Here is a 24,776-nt window from a genome sequence, read left to right on the forward strand (position 1 = left end):
AAATACCAACAGAACTCAAACCAGAGGTGGATTTCAGCTTTTCAGTGATTTATTTCTTTTCACATAATTACATAATTTTATTTTTAATTTTTTGAAAATCAATATTTTATGTCCATGTATTTATTTATTTGGCTAGAAGCCGTGTAATAAGTGGGATAATGTACAGTCAGCCGGTTGTTATCGCAAAATATACCCCTTCAGGGTGATACAAGACCAATCTGTTTCATGTCAGGGTCCTGATCACCCTAACGGGGTTTATTTTGTGATAACAACTGGCTGACTGTACATTATCCCTTACTTAAATTACTGTTAACTATTGACAAGATTTGAGAAAGGCTGCATTACCTACAACAGTAGCCTAAAACAACGACTAACAATATTGCTTCCACCCAGTGAAATAAAATTGTCCTTCCTAAAAGGAAGCAAGTTATATATTTCGATGACAGATTATGAAGTCAAACATTTTATTTATTTATTTATTTATTGGAATAATATACACTTACGAATTGTGCACAATAAGACCAGGAATGTGTATTTATAAAGTAAATTGTGTCAATTTTGATTTCAGGTTGACTTTTAGGATTAGGGCTTTCAATCCTTGTATTACAAAGGATTACTTCCAAGTTCTAACTACTCTTGTTAGGTAACATTCAAGCATCCTCTCTATGGTTCTTACCCTGTGGCAGCAGCCATGATGCAGCCGCCATCCTCAGGTTGAGCAAGACAGCAGTCTCGACTGTCATGACTCATACCGAAGTTATGCCCCATCTCATGAGCAATAGTAGCAGCAACACCAACAGCACTCTCAGAGTGGTCCTACAGAAAAAGAGGGAGAAAAAAAGGCAAAATAGAGAAAATGAATCTAATAAACAGATACACAGGCCAATAAAAACACAATGGAATAATGCGGTAGGTAGTTTTACCGAATTTACTCCACCTGACTGGTATTCAGAACACATGGCTTTAAGGGGTGCCAGACCGATGATGGTGCCCTGAAATGGCACGCCCCTGCAAACACAACACAGATTTGACTTAAATACAATAAAAAATGTCAAAATTAAATCAAACCATACTGACTAGTAATATTTTATTCTCTAAGACAATGGTTCACAAAGCGTACGGCACAGGAGGTATTGAATGGGAGGCACGGAAGTCTGAAATACAACTTTAAATATAGCGTAAAAGTGACCTGCGTACAACTTTTACGAGGCTTTTATGTGCTTTTGGAGTTTGATATTCACAATCACCATTCTCTCATCCTTCACCCTTGTTTTGATAAAAGTCTTGGAATGACTTGAGGGTAAATGATGTAAGAATTTGTTTGTTTTTAGGTGAAACATTCCTTTAACATTGCTCCTGAAAAGCAGTTTCACTTTTTTTATTTTTTATTATTAATCCACTTTCAAGTAATTTAAAAAGTATTTCATTAAAATGATTTCTTTTTTATAACACAAAAAGTATACTGAAATAATAGAACAATGTAACCCAGCGACAAAAAGTTATTTTAGATTCCTTTTAAAATTAAGAGTGTAGTTGCTTATTATTCAGCAAGGATGGAAAAAGCTTGCACACAATGTCTATAGAAAAAAAAATCACTCAGGGCACCTTTTGGCCTGATAATAAATGAGTTTTAGGATTTTTTTCTATGGACATTGCGAGCTTTTTCCTTCATTGCATAAACAGAATAGGATAATAGAATAGAATAATTGTATAGAATACATATCAATATGTCTACAGAATCACAGAAATCCATTTGAACACAATTTTATTAACTAATTATATTAGTAAGAATTTAATTAATTTATTTAATTATTCATTTATTTAAAAACAGTTGATGATGATCTATCTGCATGACTCTTATAGCTGAACGATGACTTTCTCAATGGACATTCATTTTTAATTAGATGTTAATGAGGAAGGTGGAGCTACAGTGAGACTGACGTTACAAGCTGAGCGTTGTCATTAGGCAGCTGTGGCAGCTGTTTCCTCCTCCAGGCCAGAAACGCACCCAGGGTGCTGTAGGGGTTGTCGGTCACACTGATCTTATCGTGATTATTCCAGATCTCCAACCAGATCAGGGCAACACGGATGTTCAGTGTTTTGTAATACTAGGTACATCAGATCATACAATAGAGAATATTAGAGTTCACTTAAGGATCTACGTAGATATGGAAAAATTACAAAGGTAATGTGTCTAACGTTACAGCTATCTCACCTTATCCACAAAGTTGGCTGCTTCAAGCAGCTTTGTTTTGGTTCTTTCAAGGTCCCGACCGTGTTTCACAAACTGCAAAAAAGACAGGAAGTCTGTCATTGTTGGTCTTTTACCTTAGATGTGTTGAAATTATTTTTGTCTCAAATAAGAAGACTCTATTAGAGATGAGTTCTTCTGGGTCATGATAGGAAACAAGCCATTATCTGCAGAGGTACCATGGAAAGAATCATCAAACAGACAGTATGCGCAGTCAAACTGAAGATAGCTCTACAGCTGTCATTTACTGCAGCTAAGATTGATTCCCACGATATTTTCATTGGCAGACGCTTTTATCCAAAAAAGCACCCCAAAAGTTGCTGTAATCTACGTGGTGCTGGGTGCACAATAATGAGCACCGCCATGTTGAGATCGCCTGACCAGTTGAATATTACTCGCTTTTTCTCAGTAATCCCCTGTAACTGGATGCATTTCTACAATGGCATCTGTAACCAAACTTTAGCATTTGCCTAATGTTGAATCTACACCACTAGATGTCAACACAACATACAAAAAAATGACTGGGAGCACCTTTAAGTTATTTTACCTCTGCATGATCGGCCACCAGCATCAGCTCCACGTATTTCATGCTGCTGCTGATGTCCCTTCTTTCCTGCAGAGAGTAGTAATAAAGCAGTGCTGAGTCACTGCCTCTAAATCTGACTTTATGATTCATATGTCGTGAGACACGACTAATTGAGACTGGTGGACATCCTGTGTCTTCGGTTAGGGACAGACAGTCTATTCATTTAAGCTATCACAAAGAACGTGTCCTTGGTTTAGTATCACTTTACTCAGCTTTTCTCATTTATGTAAAAAACAAGTTTTATTAAACAGTGTGACCAAAATGATTGACACCTGTGTGAACTGAACTGACTTCATACATCCACTAAAAACCACCATGATACAGCTTGATTAATGTAAATGCAAACTGCCAGAAAAGTGAAAATTTAGTAAAGGTTTTTTTTTTTTTTGTATCTAATGCAATGACATGCATACATTTTTAAGTGTGGCTTAAGTGTTCAAATACTTTATGGGGTCACTGCATATTGGGACTTTTTTTAACTGCCCAGCAACTAAATGTTGGACAGTTAGCCCCTTCACAATAAAAATACTCTGATCCAACAGGATGTCTCTTTTGGATTCAGGTCAGGGGTTGTTGTACAGCAATCCAATGTTTTACATGCTTGATCTCACCCTGTTGGTCCGTTGAGGCTGTGCCATCACATCAATCAACTCTTGAAGGCTTTCTGTGTTATTATCGTCTCCATGGAGATGTCCGCAGGTGCCCACTGGCAGTTTTAGGCTCTGAGCGTTGTACATAACATGTCCCTGAGAGTGTATTTGGTTAGCTAGCGGTTCGATCATGTAGCTCAAGCTGTTGTTGACAGTTATCATACCCCTGGAAAATTGAAAAGAAAATATGACAATCACAAGAATGTTTCAAGATTGAAATTTAGTGTTAAAGGGGTTATTTTTTCCCCTTATTATTTGGGGCATTATTTCCCTGAGGATGATTTGTAACCTTGACCATTTTCCACCCAGTCTCTGACTCTTAGAAATGTAAATTTTTACGTTTAGTCATTTAGCAGATGCTTTTATCCAAAGCGACTTACAAATAATGAATATAACATGCAATTTGTCAAACAAAAGTCAACAATATCTTCAGTATCGCACTGCCAAGTTCTCAAAGTCGCTGGAGAAGAATATAAATATACTAAGCCTTTAAGAAACACTCCCTTTCCATTTGGCATGAGCAACAGCGATCTGTGATGTGCTCCAGTGCTCGCAAACAAGCTGCGGGTTTGCTGTCGAGAGTCAGGATCTTGTTAAAAATATATTTTAGCCACTCGTTTCTAATGTTGGGATATTTTAAAAGTGTATGCAGAGTGGAAGGTGCTACACAGATCCAGGAACAGCACAAGTTTTGATGGCATTTCCTACTTTTTTACACACTGTGACTGGGTCGGTCAAATTTCGGGCCAAATACCCAACAGGTGTCATTAACCTGTGTGGGTGGTCACGTGCTGGTGCATTCATCACAAAATTGCAAAGGTTCAGAATGAGCCGTTTTGCATCATACTTTCAATAAATGTTCTTTTTGGACTAGGGAGGAAGTTTTGAGTTTTAAAAGTTACAGTACATTTTCACTGTACATCAAGCTATTTTATCTGAAAAATGTTATTCCTCAAGATATGACCGCTTTCATAGGGAAAAACAGGATCATGGGCATTCAAATGGACAGGCAGGATGGAAAACATGCAAGGAACATCACTGCACAAAATGATCTTTATCCCGGATGGGAGGGTGAAGAAAGAGGGGAATAAAACTGAATTGAATTGGGTTATTTAAGCAAAAGCACATTTCCTTGCTTCATGGATATCCAGTATTCCCTAAACACACAAACTTACAAATAGGTACACACAACACTTCACAGAAGTGCACTTATGCCCAACTATCAACGAAAATGCATGCACTGCAAAAATACAAAACATTCCCACATAATATGCAAGGAACAAAAATAAGCCAAAATTAAATATACATTTTAAAGCTGAAGTGTGTAATGTAAAAATGCTTTCTCCACTCCCAACTTTATATGCAGAGACAACTCTAAACAAGCCAAATGTAGGTTGATTCCCCTTATAAAGTGGAAGACTCTGGCTGCATCTGAAAACGGAGGCAGCTGACTCAGTATCCCTTATTTCATTTGAAAATGTCTTGCCTAAGTAGAGATACTGTCTATTAATTAATTTATTTTTTTACCAAAACTTTGCTTGTGAGTCATAAATTAAAACTATTCTCACTATTTTGATTTTATTCTGCAGCAGCCATTTCTTAGTTTTTTACTAGTAAAAATAATTGTAAAAATAATCATGCATTTCCTCTCATTTTTGTCTTCACTAAAATGCTCCTTTTCAATGTCCGAGATGAGAAATGTACACAATGGGAATTTTATAAACAAATTTTAAGGTGCAGTTTAATTCAATTGTGGGTGTCTGTAGAGCATGTATATGCATTATGGCCTGCCGTTGGCGTGCTGACAGAGGACCAACAATGGCAAACCGCTGGCGACGTGCCACCCAAAAAACGCCGGTGGACCAACATCATTGTTAGCTGGGGTTGATGGCTTAACCGACAGCATTTTTGAGTGAATGGAACTTAAAGAAATAGCTCACCCAAAAATGGAAATTCTCTCATCATTTACTCACCCTCATGCCATCCCAGATGTGTATGACTTTCTTTCTTCTGCAGAACACAAATGAAGATTTTTCAAAAAACATTTCAGCTCTGTAGATCCATACAATGCAAGTGAATGGAGATCAGACCTTTGTAGCTCCAAAAATCACATGAAGGAAACATAGAAGTAATCCATAAGTCTCCAGTGGTTTAATCCATGTCTTCAGAAGCAATACAATAGGTGTGGGTGAGAAACAGATCAAAATTTAAGTCCTTTATTAACCCTAAACCTCCACTTTCACTTTTACATCTGAAAGTCACATGTGGTGCCTGTTTAGTTTCACTTTCACATCTGTTCTGTTTCTCACCCACACCTACTTTATCGCTTCTGAAGATATGAATTTAAACACTGGAGTCTTATGGATTACTTTAATATTTCCTTTATGTGGTTTTTGGAGCTACAAAGATCTGATCACTATTTACTTGCACTGTATGGACCTACAGAGCTGACATATTCTTCTAAAAATCTTTGTTTGTGTTCAGCAGAAGAAAGAAAGTCAAACACATCTGGGATGGCATGAGGGTGAGTAAATGATAAGAGAATTTTCATTTTTGGGTGAACTATCCCTTTAAGAAAACTGGTCTCAGAACAGTTTGAAAAGCACCTTATTTTCATCCTACCTCTTTATGGACCTTTTACACACTAGCGCCATCTTTGATTTTTGATGGGAATGACAACGAGGCTGTGAGGGATAAACGTACAGTCTCTTCAATGGGATTTACTGCAGTTTAAAGTGTTTTTGGATCATTCTGCAGACAAAACATTGTTATAATATATGTCCGAGCAGTGTTATTATAGTTTTGGATTTTTTGTTTAGTTTTTATTTCTATTTTATATCAATCTATCATTCAAATTAGTTTTCATTTTCGTTAGTTTTCACAGTTTGTCTGTTAGTTTTAGTTTAGATTTTGTTTTCTCAGTTTCAGTTTAGTTAGTTTTTATTTTAGTTTTACTATTTTTCATGGCTGCCAAAGCAGAAGCATTTACTGGTATCATTTAAAAATGTCTAACATCATTACATTTCTCATGGCAGTCTTGTTGTTACCTCTATCTATCTGTATTATTGTGTTTAATTTGGATTGTAAATGTTGCCAATGTTATAATACAGGGTGAATATGGGTAAAGTGACAAAGGACATTTAAACTTGATCCCCGTTGTATCCATATGAATTTCCTTAGATGATTTTAAATAATTTCTTTACTATTCTTTGGGAAGTAAACAATTAAAGGGATAGTTCACCCAAAAATAAAAATCTCTTGTAATTTATTCACCCTCATGCCATCCCAGATATGTATGACTTTCTTTCTTCTGCAGAACACAAATGAAGATTTTTAGATGAATATCTCAGCTCTGTAGTTCCATTCATCATGGTACAAAACCTTGAAGCTCCAAAAAGCACATAAAGGCAGCACCCTTTTTTACTGTAAATCTTGACATCAGCAGTCTCACTGGCGATCTTTCATGTAGACTGCAATTTAAAGATTTATAGTGAAAAAGGAGTTACATTTTGGTCTGTTCTCACCTAAAACTGATTAGATTTCTTCAGAAGACATGAATTAAACTACTTAAGGATAACTTTTATGTTGTCTTTATGTGCTTTTAAGAGCTTCAAAGCTTTGGACCCTGTTGACTCATGTTGTATGGACCTACAGAGCTGAAATATTCTTATAATATCTTTGTTTGTGTTCAGCAGAAAGAAAGAAAGTCAAACATACAGGTGCATCTCAATAAATTAGAATGTCGTGGAAAAGCTCATTTATTTCAGTAATTCAACTCAAATTGTGAAACTCGTGTATTAAATAAATTCAATGCACACAGACTGAAGTAGTTTAAGTCTCTGGTTCTTTTAATTGTGATGATTTTGCTCACATTTAACAAAAACCCACCAATTCACTATCTCAACAAATTAGAATACATCATAAGACCAATAAAAAAAACATTTTTAGCGAATTGTTGGCCTTCTGGAAAGTATGTTCATTTACTGTATATGTACTCAATACTTGGTAGGGGCTCCTTTTGCTTTAATTACTGCCTCAATTCAGCGTGGCATGGAGGTGATCAGTTTGTGGCACTGCTGAGGTGGTATGGAAGCCCAGGTTTCTTTGACAGTGGCCTTCAGCTCATCTGAATTTTTTGGTCTCTTGTTTCTCATTTTCCTCTTGACAATACCCCATAGATTCTCTATGGGGTTCAGGTCTGGTGAGTTTGCTGGCCAGTCAAGCACACCAACACCATGGTCATTTAACCAACTTTTGGTGCTTTTGGCAGTGTGGGCAGGTGCCAAATCCTGCTGGAAAATGAAATCAGCATCTTTAAAAAGCTGGTCAGCAGAAGGAAGCATGAAGTGCTCCAAAATTTCTTGGTAAACGGGTGCAGTGACTTTGGTTTTCAAAAAACACAATGGACCAACACCAGCAGATGACATTGCACCCCAAATCATCACAGACTGTGGAAACTTAACACTGGACTTCAAGCAACTTGGGCTATGAGCTTCTCCACCCTTCCTCCAGACTCTAGGACCTTGGTTTCCAAATGAAATACAAAACTTTGGAACACTGGGCAACAGTCCAGTTTTTCTTCTCCTTAGCCCAGGTAAGACACCTCTGACGTTGTCTGTGGTTCAGGAGTGGCTTAACAAGAGGAATACGACAACTGTAGTCAAATTCCTTGACACGTCTGTGTGTGGTGGCTCTTGATGCCTTGACCCCAGCCTCAGTCCATTCCTTGTGAAGTTCACCCAAATTCTTGAATCGATTTTGCTTGACAATCCTCATAAGGCTGCGGTTCTCTCGGTTGGTTGTGCATCTTTTTCTTCCACACTTTTTCCCTTCCACTCAACTTTCTGTTAACATGCTTGGATACAGCACTCTGTGAACAGCCAGCTTCTTTGGCAATGAATGTTTGTGGCTTACCCTCCTTGTGAAGGGTGTCAATGATTGTCTTCTGGACAACTGTCAGATCAGCAGTCTTCCCCATGATTGTGTAGCCTAGTGAACCAAACTGAGAGACCATTTTGAAGGCTCAGGAAACCTTTGCAGGTGTTTTGAGTTGATTAGCTGATTGGCATGTCACCATATTCTAATTTTTTGAGATAGTGAATTGGTGGGTTTTTGTTAAATGTGAGCCAAAATCATCACAATTAAAAGAACCAAAGACTTAAACTACTTCAGTCTGTGTGCATTGAATTTATTTAATACACGAGTTTCACAATTTGAGTTGAATTACTGAAATAAATGAACTTTTCCACGACATTCTAATTTATTGAGATGCACCTGTATCTGGGATGGCATGAAGGTGAGTAAAAATAAGAGAATTGAAATTTTTGGGCAAAATCTCAGTTTTTTTTTTTTAGAGGTTTTAAATTGATGATTTATACATTGGGTGGCAGAGCTCATTTCATGACCACCGGTGGGAAAAGCAATGGTAAAGAAAATAACAGAAATTTGAGGTGTAATGTTTGTAATGTTACATAATGATTTATGATGTAAAAGTGTTACAAAATATTAAAAAAATAAATCTAAATACTTTGCAAATATTTTCTAGAGAATAATTTTTCCTATGGAATTTGTTCAAAAGAAGTTCTTCAAAAGTTCTACTTCTCAGTATTAAGAATTTCTACATTTTTGTCTAAGGTAGAAGACATCATAAGCTTTCTTCATAGGTATAATGTCAGGTTATGTGTGTTTGGATCATAATAAAGTGCCAAGAAATGTACAATTTCCAAAAGTGTCCTACTTTGCCCAAAACTAAAACTAAAACTAAACTAAACTTGAAATGAATTCGAGATCATTTTTATTTTTATTTTAGTACGTTTTGGAGTTAAGAAAAAATATTTTAGTTTAGTTTTAGTTTTTTCAAATAATTTCAGTTTTTATTTTTATTTAAGTTAACGAAAATGGTCTTAGTTTTTATTTTAGTTTTCGTTAACTATAATATCACTGTGTCCAAGAACATTTAGTATACAAAGAACTACAGACAAAATCAGATGTGATCTAGGAGCTTTATACAGCTTTATACCGTTTGTGCCATTGAAGAAACTGTAAGTCTATCACTCACAGCCTCATTGTCATTCCCATTAATAATCAAAGATGGCTCTAGCGTGAATAAGGTCTATACAGCCTCCGAAATTAGCATTTTCCAGTTTTCGGACACAGCCTCTGTTTGTTAGAACAACCCAACCAGCCCAACACAACAACGTTGGCCTCACCAATGGTGTGAGTTTAGGGCGGGAGTAACTGTTTGTCTGATAGTAAAAGGCGAGAGTGTTCTGGAAATCTAATCAAAAACAATCATTATTTTGCAATTTTGGTGTTGCTAGAGGTGCAGAAATTACACACAGCTTTAGGAGAATGTTCTCAGCTTTAGGAGAATGTTTCTTTTTTTACTTTTAGTGCAATTGTACACTGCAGCTGTGAAAAGCATCTGGAAAGATATGTGTGTATGTGCATAAACTTTGTAAAATGCTCACATTTTGGCTAGATTTCTTAAATTCCCCCCTCTCTAATCAAATCCCCACTCAGTCAAGCTGAGCTGGCTTCAATATATTCATTGCTCTTTTTGGCAGACATAAGAATACTGTGATATCAGTCACTTCTTCTCCTGTTTGTTGCCTTACATGACCTTAGACAGGAAACTGAGTCTCTGCAGAAGACTTATCTCTAAACAGGACTCATATCTGCATTCAGCCCACTCAGAGGCCCATCCATGATGTTACAATGAACTCAGTGCTGTGGCAAGAACTGCCCAATGACACGCAACATGGACATTTTCACATGATGCAAATAATGATCATGTCAATAAAGCTGGAGTTTCTAAGAGTTACAGTTTAAGAAACTGGACCTAAAGATGACTTTGTCTAAGGGGTCAAGGTTCAGCTGGTTAGCATGGCCCAGTTAGCGCCTGCTGATAAATGCGGTAACTTTACCATTTCTTTATCAAAAAGCAGCTTTCTCCATTGATGGCCATGTGGTATTGTTCATCAGCGTAACTGTAGGTTGTTTACAATTTTATTGGTTTGTAGCACATTGTAAACACATTTCACATATCAAACTTGAACACTGCAGTTTCGTTATAACTGCCAGATAAAAACTTTCACAGGCTACAGATGCAGATCTGCAGGTACCTGAGTCCGGCACAGGTGCTGAGGACCACACTGGACCCCTGAATACCTTTGATTGTCCCATGATAATAACAGTGATCCTGCAACCAAGACAGCAGAATATCAGTATTACATAGATTTTTTTTAAACTCATCCTGAATAGCAACATTAAACAAATATCCAGGTAGCGATATTGCAAAATGCATATCTTTGTTGAACTTCTTTAACTAATCAAGAGTTATTCTCAAAACATTATAATCACACATACTAACTCATTTTATACACTGATCAAAGCAAAGCAAAACAAATGAATCTGTTGTTGTGTTGCAGTGGGCCTATTAGTTTACTGTGACAACTTATCAAAAGATTATTATTACAACATTAACTTTGCACTTGTTATCATGAAAGACTTTCAGTGAACAGTTCTGGAATGGCTCCCCCACTCACCCTATTGGAAGGTCTGGAAAACTGGCGAATGCCAGTTGGATCGTACCATATCTCTTGATATTCAGGGGAGAATAGTTCCCTTGGAAAAGAACACAAAACAACACTTAAAAATTCAGCCACATCTTATAAGAATAATAGCACAGCTGGACAACTTCCATCACATTCATAAAGGAATTACATAAACACACCCAACATGTTTCCATTATTTCACTGGAGCCACACATGAATCAAGTTTTAATCCATATTAGGAGTAGGTTGTTTTGAGACCAGAAATCAACAGGCCTCTCTGGTTATCTTATATTTCAGAAGATATCTAAGCAGAAAATGGCTAAGAGTGTGAAGAGGTCAATTTCCTTTAATGGCCCTGAGCTCATAAAACATTAATTCAAAGTGTTTGAATGCTTTGAGAATCAGAACGATGTTTAGCAAATGTGCTTTCAGTACAAGAAGAGTGCACTGTGTATTTATTCATTGTGCTTGTAACTGTTCCTCTTTCTCCACAAAGGATGACACAAGGTTACTGACTATTTAACCACTGCTAAATATGCAATTTCCTCAAGCAAAGACTAGCGAAGTTTTTCACATCTTTTCTCTTCCATATAATATGAAATATATCACAAATATTGCTTTGTTAGCAATAAAGATCATTGACTTTTGTTGTTCTTTCTCAAAGATTTTTGTATCAGACTGATCTCATGGTGAATTCAGAGACAGGAGGAAGAAAGTTTTGCTGCTGAAATTGGTCTGTGCTCACTGAAATACGAACCACTGCCCCCAGTGGCCGAAGCTGGAAATGTTGATGTGACATGTCCACAGAGTGGCGCCAAAAGTGAGTTGTGTTTTTAATTTTACATTTTACACAAACCCCAACCCTAAACCTAACCACAAGTGAAGTAAAAATGTAATTTTAAGAGTGAAAATGCAACATCCGAATCACGTTCATCAGTGATCACGTAAACACAATTTCCTTCTGGTTCCCATGGGAATAGAAAGAGTTTCTTGTTAAATTGTTTTCCACTATAAACTATTTGTTGACTTTTTAAATTTTTTATGTTTGTTTTGACTATTTTTAAAGAAACGGTAAACAACAAAAATGAAAATGTTCTTTCTTCTGTGAAACACATATTCTTTCTTCTTTGAAGCATATTCTGGCTGCTCTTATACATATAATTAAAATGAATGGAGAATCAAGCTGTAAAGTTCCAAAATGACTAAAAACAAACTATAAAAGTATCAGAAACGTTGACAATCCAGCTTGTGCTCCATATTTCTAGTCTTCTGAAGTAATACGATTGTTTGAGGAAAAGGCCAAAATTAATGTTGTCATTTCTTAAAAATCTCTCCCTTCACTGCAGATCTCAAATCAAATATGGCACCATTATACACATCAGGTCATTATTTTCCGAATGTCTCATGTCCAAACATCATCATTATAAGCATGTCTAATGGTTTGAATTGTAAATGATACATTTTTGGGTGAACTGTTTCTGTGTTTTTTTTGGTTTGTAAGTGACCGTGTTGTATATAAAGCTCTGAAAAAAATTAAGTTTCTCTAGATTTGAGTATTGTGTTTGAGTAAAATGTATATTCTATAAACTACTGACAACATTTCTCCCAAATTCCAAATAAAATTATCATCATTTAGAGCATTTCTTTGCAGAAAATGACAACTGGTCAAAATAACAAAAAAGATGACGTGTTTTCAGACCTTGAATAATGCAAAGAAAACAAGTTCATATTCATTTTTAAACAACACAATACTAATGTTTTAACTTAGGAAGAGTTCAGAAATGAATATTTGGTGGAATAACCCTGATTTTCAATCACAGCTTTCATGCATCTTGGCATGCTCTCTACCAGTCTTTCATATTGCTGTTGGGTGACTTTATGCCACTCCTGGTGCAAAAATTCAAGCAGCTCGGCTTTGTTTGATGGCTTGTGGCCATCCATCTTCCTCTTGATCATATTCCAGAGTTTTCAATGGGGTTCAGGTCTGGAGATTGGGCTGGCCATGACAGGGTCTTGATCCGGTAGTCCTCCATCCACACCTTGATTGACCTGGCTGTGTGGCATGGAGCATTGTCCTGCTGGAAAAACCAATCCTCAGAGTTGCGGAAAATTGTCAGAGCAGAAGAAAGCAAGTTTTCTTCCAGGATAACCTTGTTCGTGGCTTAATTCATGCATCCTTCACAAAGACCAATCTGCCCAATTCCAGCCTTGCTGAAGCACCCCCAGATCATCACTGATCCTCCACCAGGCTTGAAGGCCTCTCCAGGTCTACGTCTAACCATTAGATGACCAGGTGGAGGATCGGTGATGATCTGGGGGTGCTTCAGCAAGGCTGGAATCGGGCAGATGTGAAAGACTGGTAGAGAGCATGCCAAGACGCATGAAAGCTGTGATTGAAAATCAGGGTTATTCCACCAAATATTCATTTCTGAACTCTTCCTAAGTTAAAACATTAGTATTGTGTTGTTTAAAAATGAATATGAACTTGTTTTCTTTGCATTATTCGAGGTCTGAAAACACGTCATCTTTTTTGTCATTTTCTGCAAATAAATTCTCTAAATGACAATATTTTTATTTGGGATTTGGGAGAAATGTTGTCAGAAGTTTATAGAATAAAACAAAAATGTTCATTTTACTCAAACATATACGTATAAATAGTAAATCCAGAGAAACTGATCATTTTGCAGTGGTCTATTAATTTTTTCCAGAGCTGTATATGTATATATATTTTTAAAGACATGATACTGTATAATTTTAACAGTAACCAAAAGGCAACTGAAAGAGTCCCCAACCACTACAAATCCATAAATGGAAATCTGACACGTTAATTTTACATCAAGATGCCAGGCATGAAATCTTTGACTCAGTCATCACTGTGGTCTCATTCTGAACATCTCTCTCTCCCTCACACACACACACACACACACACACACATAGAGAACTCCCATGCGTCTGTCCCTCTATGTTTATATTAGCAGGCCCAACAACACTTGCTCTGGACACAGTCCAGACCTACTGAGCTGTGACTCCCATCACCCTCACACAAGAACACCCACCAGGCTGCACAAGCCTGCACTCGCCCTGCAGGACCGTAGATCTCTGCCAGAAGTGTCATGGACACTAGCACAAGAATCTCCATCAGAGACAACTGTACCGGTTCATATATCAGATACTGTACATGCAGGGCCTATAAGAGCTAATTTTAGGAGAAATGCTAGCACAATGGGTCCTTTAAGGTCATAATAGTGCAGAAGTACTTTTAGAAGCATTATTGTAACAAATAGTATTTTAACATTTTCAGTGCTCTTAAAAGCACACTACTATAAAGACAATCAATTGATATGCAAGTAATCAGTTGTAGTAATTTGAGCATTATATTAATAGAGATTTCATAATTACATACAAATTAAATTCACACAAAATACAGTCATCTCACCTAGTTGTCCCAACCATGCAGCCCATCCATATATATACATCATCAAAGGGTGTTTCTTCAGCTTTGGACACTTTAGCACTGTGGACTTCTAAAAGGAAAGTCTCATTAGTCTCAATAGTTTTTTTTTTTTTTTTTTTTTTTAACCTTTTACTATTTATTTTTCCACTAGCAATGTCCAACAATGTATGTACATGCATTACAGGAGTTTTATGTCATTTTCGTCATTTCTTTCTGAAAGTCATGAAAATTCCCACCACAGCGTCATTTCCAGCATAAATCTCAAATTCTGTATTGTGTTTAATAGATTTCTGTGCTGGAAATGATGCTGATGGAAATGAAATTTTTTACATTTTTAAATAAAATGGAAGACTCTGTTGTCTTGCTAAGTATGATTTAATAGCTAACATTTTACAGTATGTATCAGAAATACACACAATAAATTTCATTTTCACACTTTTTGCCTAATTTGGCAAAATTACAGCTTGATTGGAAATGACGCCCAATAAAACCATTGTTAGAACCTCTCTCTCTCGACTTCATGTCTCCCTTAAAGCTACACTATGTAAGATTTTTTTGTTTTTTCCAAAATAAATTTCCAAAATGTAATTAATGAGCAAGTACACAAACAATCCATCTTCTAAACCACTATGGTAAGCCTATAACAATGATTTATATTTTAGAGCTGTCGGGACGGATTTGGCGGGAAATGGCATACTTCCATCAGTCATCCATGTGTGTTTACGTCACGTTTGTAAATAAATAAAAGGTCCAGCTAGCTACTACTGCGCGTGTATATGTGCGGTGATAGGTGTGGTGGTAGTTTGAAGCTGACAGCTTGTAGCCACAACAAATGAGCGACACTGACCATGGATCATTCAAAAGGGCAACACTCTGGGGAATCACCCGTTTTCAAAATAAAGAAACCTTGTGTAGAGTCGGGGACTACATTACCCACGAAGCATGTATAAGGGGGGTTTCCGGAGGAACAAAAAAGTAAGGACAGTACGACGGATGGCAACACTGAGCTGTGACTGGAGCGGTGATGGCAGGAAGTGACGTTGGTTCAGGTGATATGGAAGATTATGGAGAGGTAATTTTTAATGATATAGGATGGAAGATAGTTAATAGGAAAGGAAATAGAAAGAAATCCCATGGACATAGTTGCAGCACAGATAGCGATGGGGAAAGAGCTAATCCACAAGTACTAAAAAGGAGGTAGGAACATAAGGTAATCATTAAATTTGAATAGCTAGGCTCCTGCAATCCTTTGAATCTTATTGACGCTTTGAAGGGTATTGATCATGCAAAACTATGACGTGATGGAAGTCTGCTAGTTTTTTGTATAGATAGTAAACAGTGTGACATGGCGTTACGGATTAAATCGCTGGCAGGAAAATCAGTGAAATGTGTCAGATCGGAGGAAAGGAAACGGGTGAAAGGTGTTATATACGGAGTATCAACAGAAATGTAGAAAGAGGAGATAAAGAATAAAATTTCAGGGGCTAAGGTGATTCAGGCTAAGCGACTACAGTATGTTAAAGATGAAGTTAAAAGGGACAGTTTATTGGTACTATTGCACTTCCAAGTGGAAATCCTACCATCTAGAGTGATGGTGGGATTTATGAGTTATATGGTAAGAGAATATGTACCACCACCACTAAGGTGTTATAAGTGTCAAAGGTATGGGCATGTAGCAAATTTTGCACAGGCAAACAACGATGTGGAAGATGTGGAGAGGAACATCAGTACGGAGCATGCGGAGAGGGGGTTACGCAGGATGTGCTGCTAGAAAAAGAACAGTAAAAGTACAGAATATTAAAATGGCAGAAGGAATATAATATGCGGAGGCCCACAAAAGAGTTAAGGCTCCAATGTCAGGCTTTGACATAACATCAACAGTTAAACATCCAGAGAAAGAAGTAAACCAATGTAGATTTACCAAAGATTCCATTGTGATGAGTAAAAGTGAATTTTTGACCTTCATGGCAGAAGTGGTTAATTGTTCAGCCCAAACCATCAGCAGAACAGAGAGGATTAAGATTATCATTAGAGCAGCAGAAAAATACCTGAAAGTGGAGGATGTTACTGTAGAATCAATTAATGAAGCACTCAAAGGCGGACTAGCTAGAACACAAGGAACATATAGGGAAAGTATATGAAAGGACTGGTTGTATTCCAGTGGAATGCACAAAGTCTTATTGCGAATGGCCAGGAGTTTAAAAACAATTATTGAGGATCTGCAGCAGAAATATATATGTAGATATTATATGTATACAGGAGACATGGCTCAAGCCACACCTTGATTTTGTTTGGTATGGATATGTGGCTATACGCAAGGATAGGAAATCTGGAAATGGAGGAGGAGTAGATTCCTTCATTAAAAAAGGCTTGAATTTTAAGGAAATAAATAATAATGAATTAGAGGTGGTATCAGTGGAAATATGGCCTGGTAGCAGGAGTATTACAGTAATCAATTTGTATAACCCATATAATAAACTCAGTTAAAGAAACACTTGAATATGTTGGAAATCCTAATGGTAATATACTTGTGGTGATTTTAATGCCCATTATACCCTATAGGGGAGTGCATTCACTGATTTTAATAGTAATTGAGGAAGGCAATTGTAACTGTAATTTTAATTGAGGAAGTGATGGATGAACTAGGATTGGTATGTCTTGATGGCAGCGGTACTAGACTGGATGTAGCACAAGGACAAGAATCTGTACTTGACCTTACTTTATCATCTGAGGATTTGGCAAGAAAGAGTACATGGAGTGTTATGAATCAGTCCACCTTAGGTTGCGACCATTAACCCATTTACTACACAACTGGTTTAGATGTCCAGCTGATTAAAGAAGAGTATATACCTAGGTGGAAGTTGAGAAATGCAGATTGGGATGAATTTAATAAAATGTGCAGTAATAGATTAATTAAATGATCTGGATTAGATGGCGAAGTAGAGGAATTTAACTCAAGTATAAGCAGTATAATACATAATACAGCAGTGGAGGTTATTGGGAAGGTAACAAAAGGTAGTAAATAGAAAGCAGTTCCATGGTGGAATGATGAGTTTGGAGAAGCTATTAGAAATACGAACAGTGCATTTAGGAAGGTTAAGGCATCTCATTCATTTCCAGGGGCCAGTTGCTTAAACATAGGCATTAACTTAAGACTTCGTCTAACAATTAGTCTGACAAGCTAAAGATGCCATAGAAAGCCTGTTGCATAAAACAAGCTCACATTTGTCTTTAGTAAGACAGTCTAATTCGCATTGCAATGTGGGAAAAGAAAGACACTGAATAGCTTAAAAAAATGGCCGACAGTGGACCCTCAACCAAAGTCTTTCTAGCAAGTCAGTCCACTGTCGGCCATCTTTGGAATGCTCTCGGGAGGCTATTTCCAGTCATGCCAGCGCAGCTCCTGTCTACTTGAATGGACAAAGACCAAAATCTATAAAACAGTTGGTCAAGATTACGATCAAAGAACATATTTCAAATCAGCAGTAAAATCTGACAATACTGGAATCATTAACTGTGGTTCTTTACCTCATATTATGCTAAAAAAACAAATTTTTCCGGCTTGTATAGCTAATGCGCATGCACGTTCTAAAGTTGATTGACAGATGATGTCTGAATCTAAAAGGTGATTGGCCCTTTTAACTGTATAGTGAGACTTCCTTTCTACATCCGTTGACCGTTGGGCGCTCAGAGCTTTTTGGTTGAGTGTTCCAATTTCTCCCATTCATTTTAATAGATGTGGCTTATCTGTGCTAAATAATCTCTGGCTCAACACAGTTTTACTTGGCTGAAAATATTTGCTTGTTAGAAAAATACTATGTTTCAAACTGATTCTAATGAACAAATTTTGTGATTTTAACCCAAATAATAAAAAACACAAGAAATGTTGTTACCATCGTAGATGTCAAATCTTCTACAAAGTCTCAACTCAAGCACCATTTAGCCCTCAACTCAAGCCCCCACTAGCTCAGCTGAGTTATTTTCCATGTCAACATGGAATGTAAACAAAAGTTAGCATAGGGGTGTGCTGTCTTACATTTTGCTATTAAATTAGACTGTTCTAAGTTTTTATGCAAATGACTGAAAAAGTTAAGACCAACATTTTACATGACTAACTAGTAAGACTAGTCCAAAAAACGTTTTATTAATTTTCTGATTAACACTTTTGACACAGAAAAGCAAAACATACAGTATATTCACAGAATCAACATTTAACACCCATTATCCCCAATCCCACCCTGACCCTCAACATGTATCCCTGTAGTCACACTTGAGTATACACACAAACACACACACACACACACACACACACAAAAGAATAATAATAATAATAATAATAAATATATATATATATATATATATATATATATATATATATATATATATATATATATAAAATAATCACACACATTTAAAACTACACTTCTCTTTCCACTGCCCCTCCCTGAGAGCCCTCCAAAACAGCCAAATAACTGCCCCATTTTTATTAAATAAATCTAAGTTGCCTAGCCTTCTACATGACATTTCTTCGAAGCCACTACCCTCCCCATCTCTGTGCACCACTCTTGAAATGAGGGCGCTCCAGCCGACTTCCATCCTCTAAGAATAATCTGTCTGCCAATCATAACACTGGCTAGGACCCAATTTTTTATGCATTTATCCCCTATATTAATGACTGCCCCATCACCTACAATACAGAGTCTGTGGCAAAATGAAATCTGATTGCCCAATACGTCACACATAAAACTCTGAACCCTCAATCAAAATTCTTGGATCTTATCACACCACCAAAAAACATGGGTTGTGTCACCGTCTTCTGATTGGCATCGTCAGCAGGTGGGTGTGTCTTTAAGACCAAGCCTATACAACCTAGAGGGGGTCCAATAGAATCGATGTAAATTCTTAAATTGCATAAGGCGCATATGATGTTTTTTAGAATCCTAGCCCAGACTCCCTCCTCCAATACCAAGTTTAAATCTTTCTCCCATAATCTCCTGAGAGAAGTTGAAGCTCCGTCCCCCAGACTCTGAATTAGCAGGGAGTAATACATTGATGCCTCATGACCTTTTCCAAAAGCAGTAATCACCACTCCCAGAGTATCTGCCACTCTAGGGGGTGTATGCTACTCCCAAAAATAGTACAGAGCAGATAGCACAGCTGTAAATACCTGAAGAATTGAGACCTGGGAATCCCAAAATATTGAACCATATTTTCAAAGGATCTCAACACTCTCATATAGGACACCGAGTGTATTAACCTCCCTCCCAATCCACTCTGTCCAGCAGAAAGGAAACTTATTAATACATAACTTTGGGTTCAGCCATATGCTCGAAGCAACATTTAAATAAATGTCCAAATTAAACACTCTGGACACTTTTGTCCATACCGCGTGCAAATGCAAGATATTGGGGTGTAACTTAACTTCTCCGGTTAGTTTAATAGAAAGGCTTTGCAATGGCGAAGTAGGGGCAAGAACTTCCTGTTCAGTATACAAAACCAGGGAGGGGCTCTCTCAGGTGGAAGTGGCCAATGAACCAAATGTCTGAGACCGAATGCATAATAATAAAACAAAATCTTGGGTAGGCCTAGCCCACCTTTGTCAATCGGCCTATGCACTTTACTGAAATATAATCTGGGACGTTTACCGTTCCAAATGAAGGACTTCACTATGCTATCAAATTGCTTGAAATAAGAGAGGGGGACATCTATAGGGAGAGATTGTTGCAGGTAGTTGAATTTTGGAATACATTTCATTTTAATAATATTAACCTTCCCAATCATAGATAAATGTAAAGAAGCCCACCTGCCCACATCGCTTGAAAAACGTTTTATTAAAGGGTCAAAATGAACTCAATAAAAATGCTTGCTGTGCGCATGTGAATGTTTTACGGCCACTCTTAGCATCTATTCTCAATTTGGCTGGGAATATCAGTGCAAAAGTGACCTTCCGTTGGTGTAAAGGTTTCTTGCATTCATTGAATGGATCACGGAACAAGAAAATGCTGTGGTTCTTCCAAGAAAGCCTTCCTTTACTCCTCGCCTCACGTAACACAAGATCTTTATCGGATAATCTCAGAAATTTGGCCAGAATTGATTGGGGTCTGTCTCCTTCTGCGGATTGACGAGCAGGAAGCCTGTGAGCTCGCTTGATTTCCATCTTATGGCCTGCTATGTTGAGCAGATTCGGAAAGAGCCCATCCAGGAATTTCACCCTATCCTGTCCCTCTGCTCCCTCAGGGATTCCAACGATACGGACGTTATTCCGCTGGCTACGGTTATACATGTCCTCCAACTTCTCCCAGACACGCTCCAAATCCACCTTGGTTGCTAGTGGATTAGCAGATAATTCCCTCTCCGATGACTCCAGATAATCGATCCGTTTCTCGACATCCCCCACTCTTGTAACCATCGATTGACGTGTCACAGCAAGATTCTCCAAGTCAACAACGACATTCGTCAGCATTGTCGACATGTTCGCCGCATTTCCTGCACTTCTCCAACTAAATTGACTCCCAGGCTCATGGCCTGCTCAGGGGTGTCAGCTTGAGCACGTAAGTGTCTTTTAATGTCTCCAGAACCCGAGGATTTTGAATTCTTTGACATATTGTCCTCTTAGAACAGTTATGGAACAGAGTGTATAGAATCTCACCGGTTTATCTCAATAAAAGTGTTAAAACTAGCAAAGTGCGCAGAGCTCGCCGTTCACATGTCCAATCCTCGCATGGCATACTGGAGAGAATTTTGCAAAAATATTGGGTGGGAAATTAAGATTTCAGATATATGGGGTATGATAAGGGTGATGGGAGGAATTAGAAAGAATAACAATATGCCTTTTCTAAATAATGGAGAGGAGGTGGCAATTCCAAACAAAAAAACAGTAGAAATGTTGGCTAAAGTTTTTGTTAAGGTGCATAGCAATAGCAACCTAACAGAAGAAGCTAGGAAACGTAGAGAATCTATCAGAAGAGGAAATCCTAGTGTATTGGAGAAATTCAACACAAGTGAAAGCGCGTTACTTTTTCTATATTTGAGCTTAAAGAGCTATTGCTCGGGCAAAGAAGATGTCGCCTGGGGAAGATGAGATATGCTACAATATGATCGAACATTTGTTTGATGAGGCAATTACAGTTATATTAGAATTACTTAACAAGGTATGGATAACAGGCACACTACCCACATCATGGAAACACTCAACAATCATTCCAATAAAGAAGTCTGGTAATGATCATTCTGAAGCAACTAGTTATAGACCAATAGCTTTAACTTTTTAATCTGTGTAAACTCATAGAAAGAATGATAATAAATAGATTAATGGATTATTTTGATACACTTGGTGTGGTCTTTTCTCTCCACACCAAAGTGGTTTTCGTTGTGGTCGCACCACAATGGATTCAGTGCTTTTCCTAGAGTCTGATATAAGAAAGGCTCAGTTGTGTAAATAAGCTGTCATAGCTGTGTTTTTCGATATTGAGAAAGCATATGCATATGCTGTGGAAAGAGGGTCTAATAATTTAAATTAATTAGTTGGGTATTGGAGGTAGAGCTTATAATTGGGTACCAGACTTTTTATTTAATCAACAGTTCAAATTAGGGTGGGAACATCTTACTCTAATATACTGTATATCAAATTGATAATGGAACATCACAAGTAAGTGTTTGAAATCCTCTCTTATTTAATGTCAAGATTAATTATATATTTAATCAGGTCAAACCAAATATAGGACGATCAATGTACGCAGATGATGGAGCATTACGGAAGAAAGGGAGAAATACTGCTATTAAAGTCCAGACAGCAATAAACCAAGTGGAGGAGTGGGCTATGTGATGGGGATTCTGGCTATCAACTGCAAAGACCCAAGTAATATGTTTTTCAAAAAAGAAACATATTCCAGTAAACCTAACATTTTATGAACATCCACTTGAGCAGGTGTCTGTGATTAAGTTATTGGGAGTGTGGCTGAATGAAAAGTTGACATTTGGTATTCATATAGGGAAATTGCTGACTAAATGTAAGAAAGCCCTGAATGTCATGAGATGTCTGGCAGGATCTGAGTGGGGTGCTAGCTCTTTTACTGTGCCCTTATTAGATATGCAATAGATTATGTTTGCATGGCTTATGGTTCAGCATGTGAGTCACTTCTTAAGAAAATTTAGGTAGTGCAGACACAAGTGCGCAGAATATGTTGTGGAGCTTTCAAAACATCCCCAGTAGCAGCTTTGCAAGTGGAGATGGGTGAACTGCCGCTAAAATTGAGATGTCAACAATTGTCCATGGTGTATTGGGTATCGTTAAAAGGACACAATGATTTACACCCTACTAAGTCTGTGTTCACTGAGTGATGGGAGCATACTCGAGGCAACTGACGAAGTTTGGGACGGATAGGGTCTAGGCTAGCCCAGTCAATGGGTCTGGACAATAGGAACTATAGTCTAACTGTTCCATTGCCCACAGTTCCACCATGAATGTTTCCAATGCCTTTCATAGACATTCAATTACTCTATTGTAAACTTCTATTATCAGAAGAGTATGTTGTTCATCAGTACCTAAAACAGAAGTATAGCCACATGGTAGACATCTACACAGATGGATCAAAGGATCCAGATTCAGAACAAACAGGAGCAGCCGTGTTTGTACCTAAATATTAGGTACTCATCAGAAAGAGAACTTCACACAATTTATCTGTATTCACGGTGGAACTAACTGCAATTCTTCTTGCTCTCCAGTGGGTGGAGGAAATAAATGTTGAGAGAGGAGTCATTTGTACAGATTCTTTGGCAGCCCTGAAAAGCTTGCAATCTGGGCATTCTAACAATAGACAAGACATCTTATATGACATCTTGCAAGTTTTGTACAGACTTCATTACCAATTTAATGAATTTTTATCAGCTTTATTTGGTTTCCAGGACATGTAGGAGTGGAAGGCAACAAGGGGGTGGACAAATTAGCAAAGAACTCATTGAAATGCAATAATGTAGAGCTTACCATTTGCATGAGTAAATCAGAAGCCAAGACTTGTATTCGTAAAACTGCAAATAGTATCTGGCAGAAGCTTTGGAAGAGAAAGGTGAAGGGGAGGCATCTATGCAAGATACAGAAAAATGTAGGTACAGGAGGAGGAATGATAGATTTATTGAGAAAAAGGGAAGAGACAATAATAACTAGAAATCATATAGGTCATACTGGGCCCAATGAAAACTCACAAAAAATTAATAAGTATCCTACAGGGCTATGCAGTAATTGTAATTAATTAGAAACAGTTGAACACATCCTTCTACACATACAACAATGAAAGACAATTATTGCAATCAAAGTTACAGGAAAAGGGAATCAATACAATGTCTCTAGAAAATCTTCTGGCTAAAAAACATGGGAGAATACCAAAAAGAGATGCTGTTTTGAGGTTTCTAAAAACAACAGGAGTTGATTCAAGAGTATAGTTATGCCCTAAATTACTTGTCTTTCCCTGTCGCTGCCCTACACTCCAGTTTAGTGTGTGACCCAGTGTTGGGAGGGTTACTTTTGAAATGTATTCCACTACAGATTACAGAATACATGCTGTAAAATGTCATTTGTAACATATTCCATTAGATTACTCAAGGTCAGTAACGTGTTCTAAATACTTTGGATTACTTCTTCAGCACTGGTAGATTTTTTCACTTGTTTTGACTATAAAAACTCTGCCAGTACAGTAAGACAAAATACACGTTAAAAATACATTCTCTGAAAAACCTAAACATCTTATGCATTGTTGTTTCTAAAACAAGATTAATCAAATTAATCTTGTTTTAAGGATTTTTAGATATTTTTAGAGGAAAACAATACAAAATACAAAAACAAGAATATGATTTTTGCCCTAATAACAAAGGTCTTACTAGAAAAAAAGAAATTATGATCTAACGTGAATTTTCTTGATAAAAAATATGATCGTGCCTGGTAACATGTGCATGTAAAATGGCTAGAAATAGCATTTTAGCTTAGCGTAAAGCTGACAATTTACACAATGTTTATTTCTATTTCTTCTGCTCCAAACTTACTTCAAACTTACTTCTCTGTCTGCTCGTATGAATGTAACACATCATAAGAAAGTGTTTCACCTCTGTTCAAATGCACTTTGGATCACATCATTTATATGTATAAATGTTTTCCATCTGAAAGGACTAAATATTAAATGAAACAAATGACAATAAAATAATCTCTTCAGTAATCAAAATACTTTTTGAATGTAACTGTATTCTAATTACCAATGATTTAAATTGTAACTGTAGTGGAATACAGTTA

The 24,776-nt window shown here is 37.2% G+C and overlaps 1 protein-coding gene across 4 annotated transcripts in view; it reads right to left on the reverse strand.

Moving 5' to 3' along the window:
* LOC127417593 (disintegrin and metalloproteinase domain-containing protein 19-like) overlaps positions 1-24,776 on the reverse strand; it is a 61,364-nt gene that overhangs the window by 17,788 nt on the left and 18,800 nt on the right. For 3 of the 4 annotated variants that reach the window (XM_051657625.1, XM_051657626.1, XM_051657624.1), the window contains exons 4-11: positions 11,035-11,113; positions 10,612-10,688; positions 3,449-3,653; positions 2,799-2,864; positions 2,216-2,287; positions 1,942-2,108; positions 924-1,008; positions 677-816 (exon numbers count right to left, since the gene is read on the reverse strand). In XM_051657625.1, coding sequence (XP_051513585.1) covers positions 677-816; positions 924-1,008; positions 1,942-2,108; positions 2,216-2,287; positions 2,799-2,864; positions 3,449-3,653; positions 10,612-10,688; positions 11,035-11,113 — 891 coding nt within the window. Of the gene's footprint in view, positions 1-676; positions 817-923; positions 1,009-1,941; positions 2,109-2,215; positions 2,288-2,798; positions 2,865-3,448; positions 3,654-10,611; positions 10,689-11,034; positions 11,114-14,479; positions 14,568-24,776 lie in introns of all 4 variants that reach the window. The other variant, XM_051657627.1, reaches the window with a different exon arrangement.

Source organism: Myxocyprinus asiaticus, chromosome 27 (genome assembly GCF_019703515.2).
Source record: "Myxocyprinus asiaticus isolate MX2 ecotype Aquarium Trade chromosome 27, UBuf_Myxa_2, whole genome shotgun sequence".
Lineage (NCBI taxonomy): Eukaryota > Metazoa > Chordata > Actinopteri > Cypriniformes > Catostomidae > Myxocyprinus > Myxocyprinus asiaticus.